This window comes from Dasypus novemcinctus, chromosome 29 (genome assembly GCF_030445035.2).
Source record: "Dasypus novemcinctus isolate mDasNov1 chromosome 29, mDasNov1.1.hap2, whole genome shotgun sequence".
In the NCBI taxonomy this organism is placed as follows: Eukaryota; Metazoa; Chordata; class Mammalia; order Cingulata; family Dasypodidae; genus Dasypus; species Dasypus novemcinctus.
Genome location: NC_080701.1, coordinates 21,905,833 through 21,919,757, shown reverse-complemented (window position 1 = coordinate 21,919,757; position 13,925 = coordinate 21,905,833). Strand labels below are relative to the sequence as shown.

General features: G+C 38.1%; 1 protein-coding gene across 6 annotated transcripts in view; it reads right to left on the bottom strand.

The window, feature by feature from the left end:
- ADAM32 (ADAM metallopeptidase domain 32) overlaps window positions 1–13,925 on the bottom strand; it is a 269,013-nt gene that overhangs the window by 193,515 nt on the left and 61,573 nt on the right. For all 6 annotated transcript variants that reach the window (XR_011647754.1, XR_009184075.2, XM_058290128.2 and 3 more), the window contains exon 7: window positions 13,697–13,765. Coding sequence is in view for 4 of the 6 variants with exons in the window: in XM_058290128.2 (XP_058146111.1) it covers window positions 13,697–13,765 (69 nt within the window). In the remaining 2 variants the exon portion in view is untranslated. The remainder of the gene's footprint in view (window positions 1–13,696; window positions 13,766–13,925) is intronic.

The window sequence follows — 13,925 nt, the reverse complement described above, 5'->3', positions numbered from 1 at the left end:
AAAAAGAATATAAGTCAACAATACTAAAGAAATGAGAAAGAGCAGCTGATGTCAGATATGTAAGATAGCAGATAACCATGAGGCAATTTGCCTAAGCTTTTAAGAAACTATGACAAAGGGACACATTAAATTATGGATTTTAATAAAGAAAAGAAAAAATCATTTAAAGGTATTAAAAATGTTTCCTGAAAGAAAACTAAAGAAATTATTATTTTTATTTAATATTTTAAGTCAAATCAGTGGAACTTGATATATTCCTGGTAGCGTATTTGTCCAAAAAGTGAAAAAATAAAATTAAAGAAAGGGGAGATACAAATTGCCAATATTTTTGTTAATATTATGAGTTCTTTAGCCAAGAAACATATGGCAAAATACTAAAACTTCCAAAGAAGCAAATGCATTTAGAAAAATATTTAAAACAAACTCCTTTTTATCACTTCTCTATTAAAAATGTTTAACATAAAAAATGGAGAAGTTAATTATATGATATTTCATGTTAAATATAATATTTTTATAATATAGTTCATAATAACTCTAAGAGAAATATACATATATTACAGGCATTTGTTTCCATTTTTGAAGTACAATTCCATATTGCTTATGAAAGTATATAGTTAAGTACAGCCTATAAGCACAAATACATAGGCCTTTATCTTTTATCTCTAAACTTATTAAAATAACAAATAATTTATGGAAACCTATTTGTGTCATTGTTGTTTAATTATGTTCCCAGGTGCTATCATTTTGTTCTTGCTGTTCACTGACATGACTGTCCTATAGCCATTTACCTAAGTAGAATTTGACTCAGCTAGTTTTAGAGAACTCTTTTAGGTTAAATACCTGTTATAGAACTCAGAAGAGAAAGAACTCTCATAGAACTAAATGAGACTACTTAAATTTTTTATTTTAAAACACAAATTTTTTATCTTCTCAAACCAATTTCTCCCTCAGTTTTCGCCCATCTATATAACTTTACTTACAATTCATGAAAGCATCAGATATATAGAAGTCTATAAGCCATCCCTGAATCCTCCCTCTTCTTTATGCCAACCTATACACCTTGTGTCCAGGTGTAATCAATTTATATCTAATATGCATCTTAAATTTATCTACTTTCTCTTTTTTCATTGCCACAATCCTTAATTCAGGCCAAGTTTATCTCATAACTGACTCTTGCAGCAACTCTCACTATTATTCTCCCTTTAACCCATTTTCCACATGGCAGGAGTGACCTTTTTCAAATAAAAATTGATTTATGTCATTTGCAGCTGAAAAATCTTTGGTTAACTCATCCATCACACTTAAAAAATCTTTCTCTATATTAATAGCTATACATAACCTAGGCCCTGACATCCTCTATAGCTTTTTTCCCCATGGCTCTTTCAATCATCCACTCTCAGTGTCAAGTGGACCCTAAGTTATTTTTTGGTATGAACCTAGAGGTTCCTTTAATCAGTGATTTGAGAAGATACGAAATTTACAAACTTGAGTTAATCAAAATGGGGATACTCAGAGATGTCCATTTTAATAGGACTATTGTTTTTTCTGCTGAAATCAATCAGATTTCAATAAGTATGTGGGATCCTATTCTTCCTAATGTGTTGAATTTGAACTTCCAGATGGGCAATTCCTGGCTATGAAAAGTGTCATTAAGTTGTCTCAGGAAATTTTTGGCTTCCCACTACCTAAATCCTACCCTCCCACCTTTTCATTCATTTGCTGTTATTTTCACTAGGTACTAGTCCTCAGTTTCTCCTTCTTTGTCACCCTGAACTTCAGTCGTTCACTTTTGCTGTTTTGACAACATTCCTGGTAATGGTCATCTGAATTGGTTATTGTACTCCACTATGGCCACTTGACTCTGACATATTTGTCCTGACCATTTGTCCAAAACACTTCAGCCAAGTCTTACATTACATAAGATGTGTATTCATGGTTTTAAAAACCTAGGGAAATTAAAGTATTTCTCCATTCAGCACAGAATGATATTAAAACCTACACAGAAATCCCAGTTTCTCAGCTTTCTGCATATCACTTATTAGGTATTAGATATTTCCTTTTATGCCACATCTCCCCAGTGTTCTCATCCTAATGACTTCTAAATATCAATTATCTGGCTAATAATGGCCCATAATGCTTAGTAATAGCCCACTAAGAAGATATATTGACCATCTGAGCAGTTTATTACATTATCCAGGAGGCACTAGGAGAATGACTAACATGATACATTCTGTATAACAGCACAGCCTGTTCTATGCCAGTTAGTGGATTCTACTCTAATATTTCTCTTCACAAAATAGCCCTCATAAATTCCTTGAGACAATCTCCAGTACCCAATTTATATCAACTCAACCCTTCTTTTGAAGTGATCAAGAAAGTTTACTGATTTAAAAAAGCACTGCTTACAATCCACTTTAACATCAGGTAAAATGGCTGACTATCTTTAAAACTCACATTCACCAAATCTGGTGCAACCCTTCTGCTCTACCTCTTCTCAATTTTTGCACTTTTTTAGCTGCCCCTTCTACTACATTGGTTTCAACCACAATCTCTATGCCGCTGACTCACGTATGTAGTAGAGATTTCTCTCAAACTCCAAATCTACAGATCAACTCCCTATTGAACATTATCCCTTCGATGTTCCACGGCTCACTCAAATTAAACATCTCCAAAATTAAACACATCATCTGCCAGCCAAAATCTGCTCCTACTTACATTTCCATTACTTTAGTGAATGTATATCATTTGTCACTTCCCAAATTTACTGTAATACATGCTCCATGACAGCAGAAATTTGTTTTGTTCACTGCTATATCCCCAAATACTAGAAAAGTGACTTGTACCTAGAAGATGCTCAAAAAGTTTAAGTGAATTTATGAATTACATCTTTCCAATTCGATCTCATAAGTAACACTGAAATGTGTCCCTTTCTATTTCTCATGGCTCTAATTCACATTTTTCCTTAATTACTGGAATATACTTTTTAAAAATATATTTTTATTTATTTTTAAAAGATACATAGAATACAAAAAATGCTACCTTAAAAAATATAGGAGATTCTCAAATGCCCCACTCCCCACACTCCTCACTTCTCGCACATCAAGAACCTCTTGCATTACTGTGGTATATTCACTGCATTTGAACACATTTTGAGCACTGCCACACAGCAAGGATTATAGTTTACATTGTAGTTTACACTTTCTCCCAGTCTAATTCGGTAGGTTATGGCAGGATATATAATGTCCTGCCTCTATCCTTGCAACATCATTCAGGAAAACTCCAAGGCCCCAAAATGCCCCCATATCACACCTCCCTCTCCCTCTCCCTTCAGTGGCACCTTCAGTGGCCAGTTTCCACATCAATGATAGGTTTTCTTCCATTGCTAGAGTCACAACAATTCTATAATAAAATACCAATAGGTCCACTCCAGTACATATTTTATTCCCCAATATTGAGGACCCTGGGATGACGATGCCCACTCCACCTCTCAATTGAGAGGGGGCTTCAATTCCACGTGCCTGATGGGTAGGATTCTCCTGCCTGCAGCTGTAGACTCTCTCAGTTCCTTGGTGTGGTGGTTGTCCAGCCTTACCTCCCTGTCAGCTGACCTGAGTAAATTCAATGAACTGGAGAGTAGGTGCTGCAACTCCACTGAGGATCAGGGCCCAGCTGGCACATAGGCCAGAGATTCAAGTCTCTTGGGCATATACCAACCACACTTCCAATAAAAGGGACAGAAGAAACGTGTAAAAAGTCACATCTAGTCCAACTTCATCACACTCAGGAGCACAAAATCCAAAGTAGGGCCCACTGGCAAGGAACCAAACTCCGGAGCCATTTGCCATGACCACAGGACCTGGGTGTCTCCATAGCCCTCAGGAGCACCACTACCTGGGGTAGTATCTACTTTGGCTGTCTATGAGATCCTGCAGAGATGTGCACAAGTGAGGACCCCTCTGATGACCTCCTGGATCATTTCGAAATCTCCTAGCCATATAAACTCATTTGTCTTTAACATTTCCCCTTTTTGTTCAAGGTCTTTTTTCAGTTGCATCACCAGCTGGTGCTTGGTAGTAATCTCTCGGCAACAGGGAGGCTCATTCCCAGGAGTCATGTCTCAACGCTGGGGGAATGCAGTGCATTTATATGCTGAGTTTGGCTTAGAGAGAGGCCACATTTGAGCACCATGGAGACTCTCAGGAGGTAACTCTCAGGCACCCTGCAACACTAGGCCAAGTTGAAATTTCAAGCACCACAGACTCATAAGCATGGTCATCAGTATCAAGGCCCATAACTGGACCATCCGTCTTCACTGGTCATTGCAGCAGAGCTCCCCAAGATGGGAACCCAGCACTCCCTCGGCTGTTGTGTGAATCTCCACCCACTGTGTCAATACCCAAAAAACATACAAACGTATCTATATACCCTACATGCATGCCCAGGCAAACTCCCTCTCATGCATCCCCCATCTATGACACCCCATGCCAATGCTCTATCCCTGCCATAGGTGAAGCCCTCTGTGATCCAAAACTTCTTCAAAAATGAAGCCTAACATATTGTCAAGTCCAATTAATAGGAAAATGAAATAGTAATGATAGGTTTAAACATTAGAAATAAAATGCATAATAATTTAGAAAAGATAAAATTTTTAAATTGGTGTATTAAAAAACGAAAAACATTAAAAAAATTTTTTTTTTACTTTTTGCCTTTCATCACTAGGTGCTAGGTGTCCTGTGTGTACAGTGGCACTCTCTTCCATTTCTTCTTCAGTGTCTTACCTTTTTTTTTTTTCATTATGTCTTCAAAGAAGTTTTAGGTCACAGTAAAGTCATATACAAAATATAGGGGACTCCCATATACCCAACATCCTCCCCCTTTTCCCCCTTCCCCACCAATGATATTTTTACATGTGGATGTTACATTTGCTACAACTGATGTACAAATATTGAAACATAGCTACTAACCATGGTCAGTAGTTTGCATTATGGTTTATACATTAGACCACAACCTTTTATAAATTTTTGGTGAAATTTAACATGGCCTGTATCCGTCATTGCATGATCATGCAGAACACTTCCATTGCCCCCCAATTACCCCTTCTTTCATCTATTCTATTCCTCCCTTCCTCTCCCCTCAGGGCCCACAATGACAACAAAGCTTCACACTTGAAGGACAAGATTCATAGATACTTGCAAAAATGTGGAGGGCTTGACACACTAGTCTGTTCTCCCCTACTAGGAGCCACCCATGCTCTTGAGAGACACCTTCCCCTCTGTTTGAGAACATTGGGCCTCCCCAGAATGGGAGTACAACACCTTCCTACTCAGTGTGTGGGTCTCCACCCACTGATACTACACACCATGACAAGATGAGCACTCACACACTCCCCAGAAGACTGCTCCAGGTGCACACTGGGCTGAATGCCCACAACCAACACCTTAAACCAGTAACCCTTCCTTATTATATTGTTAGTACAGTTTTCTCAACATTATAGTTTCAACCATATACCCATCAATCCCCCATGTTCACCTGCTTCCTCCCAGTTCCATGACCTAGCCCCCATAAAGCCTGCACCACCCAACCCAATAGTGTCCCTAGACCCCCATCACATCTCTTCACGGTACAACTACTTACTTCCACCTTATCACAAATTTCACCCATGTGGGCATTGGCTCACAACCTTCCTCTCTCCCCCTATTTCCTGTAAGCCTATCTTCCAGACTCTAGCACTCTGAGATGGCTCAATTTCCTTAATTCATATCAGAGAGTCATGTAGTATTTGTCCTTCAATGCCTGGTATGCTTCATTCAACATAAGGTCCTCAAGATTCATCCATGTTATCCCATGTGTTAGTACTATGGTCCTTCATACAGCTGAATAGTACTCCATTGTATGAATATACCATATTTTGTTTATCCATTCAACTGATGATGGGCATTTGGGTTGATTCCAACTTTTGGCATTGGTGAGCAATGCTGCTATGAACATTGGTGTGTGTATATCTGTTTGAGTACTTCCTTTCAATTCTTCTGGGTATATACCCAGCAGTGGAATTGCCTTTCTTGTGGCATCCTTGTTTGGCTTTGGTATTAGGGTAATGTTGGCATCATAGAATGAGTTAGGCAATGTTCCTTCTACCTCAATTTTTTGGAAAAATTTAAGCAAGATTAGTATTAGTTCTTTCTGGAATGTTTGGTAGAATTCATCTGTGAAGCCATCTGGTCCTGAGCTCTTCTTAGTTGGGAGGTTTATAATGACTGATTCTATCTCTTTATTTGTGATTGGTCTGTTGGATTGATCAATTTCTTCTTTTATCAATGTAAACTGCTTGTGTGTTTCTAGAAATTCATCCATTTCCTCTAAATTTTCTTCTTCTGGCATATAGTTTTTCAAAGTGGAATTGCTGGATCATATGGGCGACCTACAGTTAGTTTTTTGAGGAACTGCCAAACTGTCCTCCACAATGGCTGCATGATTCTACATTCCCACCAGCAGTGGATGAAGGTTCACATTCTTCCACATCCTCTCCAACACTTGTAGTCCTATATTTTTTTAAGGACCACCAATCTAATGGGTGTAAGATATCTCATTGTAGTTTTGATTTGCATATCCTTAATAGCTAGTGATGTTGAGCATCTCTTCATGTGCTTTTTAGCCATTTGTAATTCTTCTTTGGAGAAGTAACTGTTCAAATCACTTGCCCATTTTTTAAATGAGCTGTCTTTTTGAGATATAGGATTTCTTCATATATGCTGGATATTAGACTCCTATCAAATATATGGTTCCCAAGTATTTTCTCCCATTGGGTAGGCAGTCTTTTCCCTTTCTTGCAAACTCCTTTGATGTGCAAAAGGTTTTAATATTGAGGAGGTGCCATTTACCTATTTTTTCTTTCTCTGCTCACACTTTGGGTGTGAAGTTAATGAAGCCATTTCCCATTACAAGGTCCTGGACATATTTCCCTACATTGTCTTCCAAGTTCTTTATGTGTCTTGGCTCTGATAATTAGATCTTTGATCCATCTTGAGTTGATTTTGTATAAAGCATAAGATGGTGTTCCTCTCTCTTTCCTTTGCATATGGATATCCAGTTCTCCAAGCATCATTTGTTGAGGAGGTCATTCTCTCCCAGTTGAGGGGGGTTGGTAGCCTTGTCAAATATCAGATGACTGTTCATGTGAGGATCTATATCAGAACTCTCAGTTCAGTTTCACTCGTCAATTTATCTATCCTTGTGCCAATACCATGCAGGTGGGTTTTTTTTTTAAGATTTATTTTTATCTATTTCTCTCCCCTTTCCCCCACCCCCATCCCCACTGTCTGCTCTCTCTGGTCCATTCACTGTGTGTTCTTTGTCCACTTGCATTCTTGTCAGGCAGCATCGAAAATCTGTGTCTCTTTTTTGTTGTGCCATCTTGCAGCATTAGCTCTACGTGTGTGCAGCACCACTCCTCGGTGGACTGTGCTTTTTTTGCATGGGGCAGCTCTCCTTGTGGGGCACACTCTGTGCATGGGGCACCCATATTAGGGGTACAATTCTGTGTGGTACAGCACTCCTTACACACGGCAGCGCCAGCTCACCACACGGGCCAGGAGGCCCTGGGTACTGAATCCTGGACCTCCTATATGGTAGGTGGGTGCTCTATCAGTTGAAGCACATCTGCTTCCCAATACCACAGTTTTGACCACTATAGTTTTGTAGTATGTTTTAAAGTCAGGTAGTGTGATTCTTCTGATTTCATTTTTATTTTTCCATTCCAAATAAATTTCATAGTTAGTTGTTACAGTTCAGTAAAAAATGCCATGTTGGTTTTTATTGGGATTGCATTAAATCTGTATATTAGTCTGGGTATGACAGACATCTTAATGACATTTAGTCTTCCTATCTATGAACAGGGAATATTCTTCCATTTATTTAAATCTTCTTTGATTTCCTTTAACAGTGTTGTGTACCTTTCTGTGTATAAGTTATTTAAACCTTTAGTTAAATTTATTTCTAGGCATTTTTTAATTTACTATTGTAAATGGTATTTTTTCTTGATTTCCTCCTCAAACTGCTAATTATTGGTGTACAGAAATGCTACCAATTTTTGCACATTGATCTTATACCTTTGACACTACTGATCTCATTTATAAGTCTAGAGACTTTGTTGTAGATTTCTTAGGGCTTTCTATGTATAGAATCATGTCATCTGCATATAGTGACATTTGACATCTCCCTTTCCAATTTGGATGCCTTATATCTCTTTTTCTTGCTTTGGTACTTGAGCAAGTACTTCTAACACAATGTTAAATGGGATGGGTGATAGTGGTCATCTTTGTCTTGTTCCCAATCTCAGGGGTAAAGCTTTTAGAATTTCATCATTGTATATGATGTAAGCTGTGGGTTTTTCATATATACCCTTTATCATATTCAGAAAGTTTCCTTCTATTCCTATTTTGCAGTGTTTTTATCAGGAAAGGGTCCTGTATACTGTCAAATGTTTTCTCTGCATCTATAGATAATGATGTGATTTTTCTTTCGATCTGTTTATGTGGTGTATTACATTGACTGATTTTCTTCTGTTGAACATCCTTGCATACCAGGGTTTATGTATGTCATATGTTGTTTTTATTTCTATTTCTGTCTTTTTAGTTGTTCTTACATTCTCCTCCATTTCTCTCACTCTCCTGCTTTCCCCTTTCAACCTGCATAACTCCCTTTAGTATTTCTTGAAGGGCAGGTTTCTTATTGGCATACTCTTAGTTTCTGTTTTTGTGTGACTATTTTGAATGGTCCCTCATTTTTGAATGCCAACTTTGCTGGATATAGAATTATTGGCTGGAAGTTTTTTTCTTTTAGCACCTTCACTATGTCATACCATGGCCTTCTTGCCACCATCATTTCAGATGAGAAATTAGCACTTAATTTTATTAAGCATCACTTGTATGTGATGGATCTCTTTTCTCTTACTGCTTTCGGTATTCTCTCTGTCTTGAACATTAGCTAACTTGACAAGTATATGTCTTGGAATAGGCCTGTTGGGATTTATACTCTTTGGGGTGCGCAGCACTTCCTCAATAGAGTTGGGACGTTTTCAGCCATTATTTCCTCCAACACTCCTTCTGTCCCCTTTCCCTTCTCTTTTCCCTCTGGGATGCCTGTATGTTTGTGCTTTTTGTGTTATCATTCAAATCCCTAAGTCCCTGCTGGATTTCTTCTATCTTTTTATCTATCTGTTCTACTACCTGTTTGATTTCAGATGTACTGTGTTCCACATCATTAATTCTTTCTTCTGCCTACTCAAATCTGCTGTTATTTGCTCAGAGTATATTTTTGATTTCTTGGATTGTGCCATTCATCACCATCATATCTGTTATCTTTTTATGTATGTTTACAATTTCTTCAGTATGCTCTCCCAGTATTTTCTTAATATCCTTAATGTCTTCCTTCAGTTCATTAAGTTGGTCCATGATATTTGTTTGGACAGATTTGATTAGTTGTTTGATATTCTGCTTCTCTTCCTGGTTTTTAGTTTGTTCATTGGACTGGGCCATGTCTTCCTGTTAATTGGCATGGTTTGTAATTTTTGTTGCCATCTGGTCATATTTTTATCTTGATGAGTTTGTTCAGTTGATTAGCTTCTCCCTCTAGTCTAGGGTTTTATTTAGTTGCTGTTTTTGTGTGTGTGTTAAGTTTTCTCTTTGACACTTTGTTCTTCTTATTCTATTTCCTTGTTGTTTTCCAAGTTCCCTTGGAGGAAAAAGATTAGGACCAGAGAAAGCAAAAGAAGTAAGAAAAGAAAAAGGACAATAGTAATATTGACAGTTAAAGTTAGCAGAGGAACCAAATAAGACTTAGGAAAATGGATATTTAACTCATGTAAGCAGTGTAGAGTTACAGGAATATGAAAGTGGAGAACCCACATGAAATGGAAAACTGAATATGGAGAAGTATATAGAATGAATTAAAAGGCCAGAGTGATGAGCAGAAAGGAAAAGAGAAAAGAAAGGACAAAAAAAGCAAGTTAATAAAAGATAGAAAACAGAATTGAAGAGATAGAAATAAAAAGTCAGAAAAATTGGGGACTAAAGAAAGAAAGGTGGAATATAAGAGCAACAACAGAAAGTACAAGATAGAAAGATGTAGGAAGGAAAAGAGATAAAATTTCTAGCCACAATCAGTACACATGGAAAAGAGGAAATCAAGGAAGAGGAAACACAGCAAACAAGAAACAAGCCAGCAGCACCTAATATAGAAAAAGGGGGCAGGGCAGATAAAGAGGAAAGAAAGACAAGAAAACAAAAAAGAGAAAAACCCACAAGCAAGCAGTCAACCAAACACTAAGGAAAAACAGCCTTCCCTCTTAAGCACCTGTGGAACTTCTCAGGCTGCCAATGTTTATCAATTACCCTACAGCCCTCCTGATTTTGAAGTGGGTTTTAGTGAGTAAACTAAGTGGATTTGACTCAACTGATAGAGCGTCCACCTAACATATAGCATACCTGACCTATGTGGTGAAGAACTAGCCCACATGCAGTGCTGATGCGCGCAAGGGGTGCCGTGCCACGCAGGGTGTCCCCCACGTAGGGGAACCCCACCCACAAGGAGTGCACCCTGCAAGGAGAGCCACCCTGTGTGAGAAAAGCACAGCCTTCCCAGGAGGGGCGCCACACACACAAAGAGCTGATGCGGCAAGATGACGCAACAGATCCCTGGTGCCACTGACAAGAACACAAGCGGACACAGAACACACAGTGAATGGACACAGAGAGCAGACAACGGGGGAGGAGGGAAGGGGAGAGATAAAATAAAAAATAAATTTTAAAAATAAAAAGAAATGTAATAAAGCCACAGTTATTTTTTTAAAGTAACTTTTTTTTTTTTAGGAAAAATAAGAGACCCAAGAGAAGGTAATACACGAATAATGTCTATGTTTTCCCTGTCCTAAACTATCAGCTAGATGTTTAATATCCCAGTGGGTCACTACTCTAAGAGGAGGTGAGAGTCAAACTAGAGACCTTGTATTTTCAAGGCAGAAACTCCTCCACCGAACTAAACTTTCTTGTTGGGTCAATTAGCTCTTCAGAATGCTATCAAGTCCCTTTCCCTCAGGCAGGATTGACCCTTTCCAATTGGATAAATTCCTGCTGATTAGGAATCTGTCCTTCCCCCTTTTTATTCTTATTGCTTTTTCTCCCAGGGCAGCAGGAGACAATAGCCTGCCTGAGAGTTCCCTTTTGAAATTCAAATTGGACCCTGGTGCCTTAACCCACCACAAAAAAAATGCCTCTCAACCACTCCTCTCAGGGAACCCTAAATATGCTCTTGGAAGCTTATTAAGTGCTTTCTACTGCCTGCCTCTCTCAGAAGAGTTGAATAGGACTAGTTAATTGCCTGACTTCACCTTCTCCCAGGTCAATTTTTCCTACCTCAAGGCAGTTAGGTAAATCAGGCTGCCTCAGCAGATTTGCCTCTCCGCTCTTCCTGTGTCACTTCGAGCTAGCTGGTATACTCCTCAAAGCTCAAAAAAGGGGGTCCAGGCAATCAAACCCACACAGGGGAAACCTCTCTCCACCCATCACCAGAACCCTCCCACTCTTGGAGTATACCTCCTCCTCCTTAGAGTCTGGGCTCACTGTAGCTTCTGGCCCTTAAGGTGGGGCTTAGGGTCCCACAGCTCTAGCCACAAGCTCCAGAAACTCACAGTTTTACTTTGAGCAATCAAACTTTTTGTCTCGCTCTCTCTGGATCAATGCCGTGAAGCCTCCTGCTTTGTGGGTTCCCAAAACTGCTTGCTCAGGCAGGATTTTGCCCACCCTCAGCCATTTTTTGTGAGAGAGATGATGAGTGTGCATTTAACCTGACACCATCTTGCCTCTCCCTCCTCACAATTCTGGAATATACTCTTAAATGGTTTCTCTTCCTCCACTTTTCCCACCAGCAACCTAGTCCCTATACTGTTGCCAAAATGATAATTCTAAAGTGAAAATTTGTATTTATCACTTCCCTGCTTAAAATTCTTCAATGACTCTCCATTTCCTTTAGGATAAAATGCAAATGTTCTAGCAATTCCTCAGTTCATCTCTTTCAACATCCCTCTTTCAACCCTGTATACTGATCATATTCGTCTTCTTGAAGTTTCCTGAAAAGGGCTTTCTCTCACATTTATGTGCCCTTGCAAAGAAAGGGCACAAAGTCTTCCTGACCCCATCAACCCATTACTCGTTTCTTGATTATGTGACATACTTCCATGCTCTTACAGTACTCCAAGACAGTTGTGTGTTTCCATGGCTGTCTCCATTACCGGACTGTATTTTTACAGCACCTTATACTTCCCTCAGTCATGGAACTGAGTTCACTAGGTTTCAATTATGTATTTATAATTTTGTGAAGTCACTGAACATAATCTCAGTATTATTCTTCCTTCTATGCCTAACATCTAAGTAACATAGATGTCATAGCACAACCAAAGTGTGTTGAATGAATTTATTAAAGACTATGTAATCAGCATTGTATTGATTGCTAACCCAGAAATTTGAACAAGAAGCTTTTAAAACAACACTCAAATTTTTATAATATAATCCAAAATATTCCCAAGAAACATAGTCATCTTTACTAGAAACACCTCAATTTTATTGTAAAGCTTCCCTTTTTTTCCATGCCCTGCACTCTAATAAATCAAATAGTTGCATACCTTCCTCCAAATCCCTCCTATTTCTGTTCCTCAACTCTGTGTGTCAAGCTATACTATCCTAAAAATAGAACCAGTAATGAATATGATTATATTCTCTATGGTGTTCCAATGGTGTCGCAATAAAATGACTATCATCAAAATAAAACCTGCAAAGTATATCTATACCCCTATTTTCTGAAATCTTTGAAATATTAGGAAAATAAAGCCATACCTAGTTGATTGCAAACTAAATTATCACTTAGTCCTGAAGTTCGGAGGCCCTCACATTGTTTATGGGAACCAGGACTCTAGAGGTGCCTTTTTATTAGGTAAACAACAAACTGGAATAAGTGCACTAACAAAATCTGCTAAAAAAATATCTTGACAAATAAATGTAAGCACTTTTCACATGTAGTCTTACTATTGTCACTTCTGTCACCAAAAATGTTTTATAGGACTATGGCCACCTGCCTGACAGCACACTCCCCTAGTCTATATACTATATACTGCTCTGAAACAGGATTTGAAAGCTTGAAGAATTTCTCTTTAACCATTATCACTATTTAAAGACATTATGGAATGAGAAAGACCCTATGGACATTAAATACTACTAAAAGAATCAATTTGTTCTAAGGATTGTTATATAAAGATTTCAAATAAAACATTTCTGATAGAACTAGTATAATTTTGACTAGTTGGCTTTTCATTTTTCCACTATTCTCTCTATGACTTGGGAGTAAGAAATGTTGAATTTTTTTTTAGGAGGTACCAGGGATTAAATCTAGGACCTCCTACATGGGAAGAAGGCACCCAGCCACTGAGCTACATTCACTCCCTCATAAGAATTGGGTTTTTTTGTTTGTTTAGTTTTGTTTTTAGGAGGTACTGGGGATCGAACCCAGGAACTTGTGCATGGGAAGCAGGTGCTCAACCACTTAAGCTACATCTACTCCCCTGAAATTTTTAAGTTACTCTCTAGATAGGGATAACCATATATTAGTACCAAATATTTAAAAGCAAACAAAAAAGCAAAACACATACCAAAGCTTTGTCCACCACAATATTCATTTCTAGATAAAGAGGAAATAAATCTTTAACAGTTGATTCTGACTAGAAATAAAGAAAAGAGAACATTTAAAGGCTTGAAATGTTTACAATTTGATAGCATTTACATGATATGCTCAGATGTTTCTTTTTTACAACTGGTTAATATCAATTTATAGGGCTTTAAGTTTCATGGCAATGGGCTCAAGTAATAAGAACATTTCTA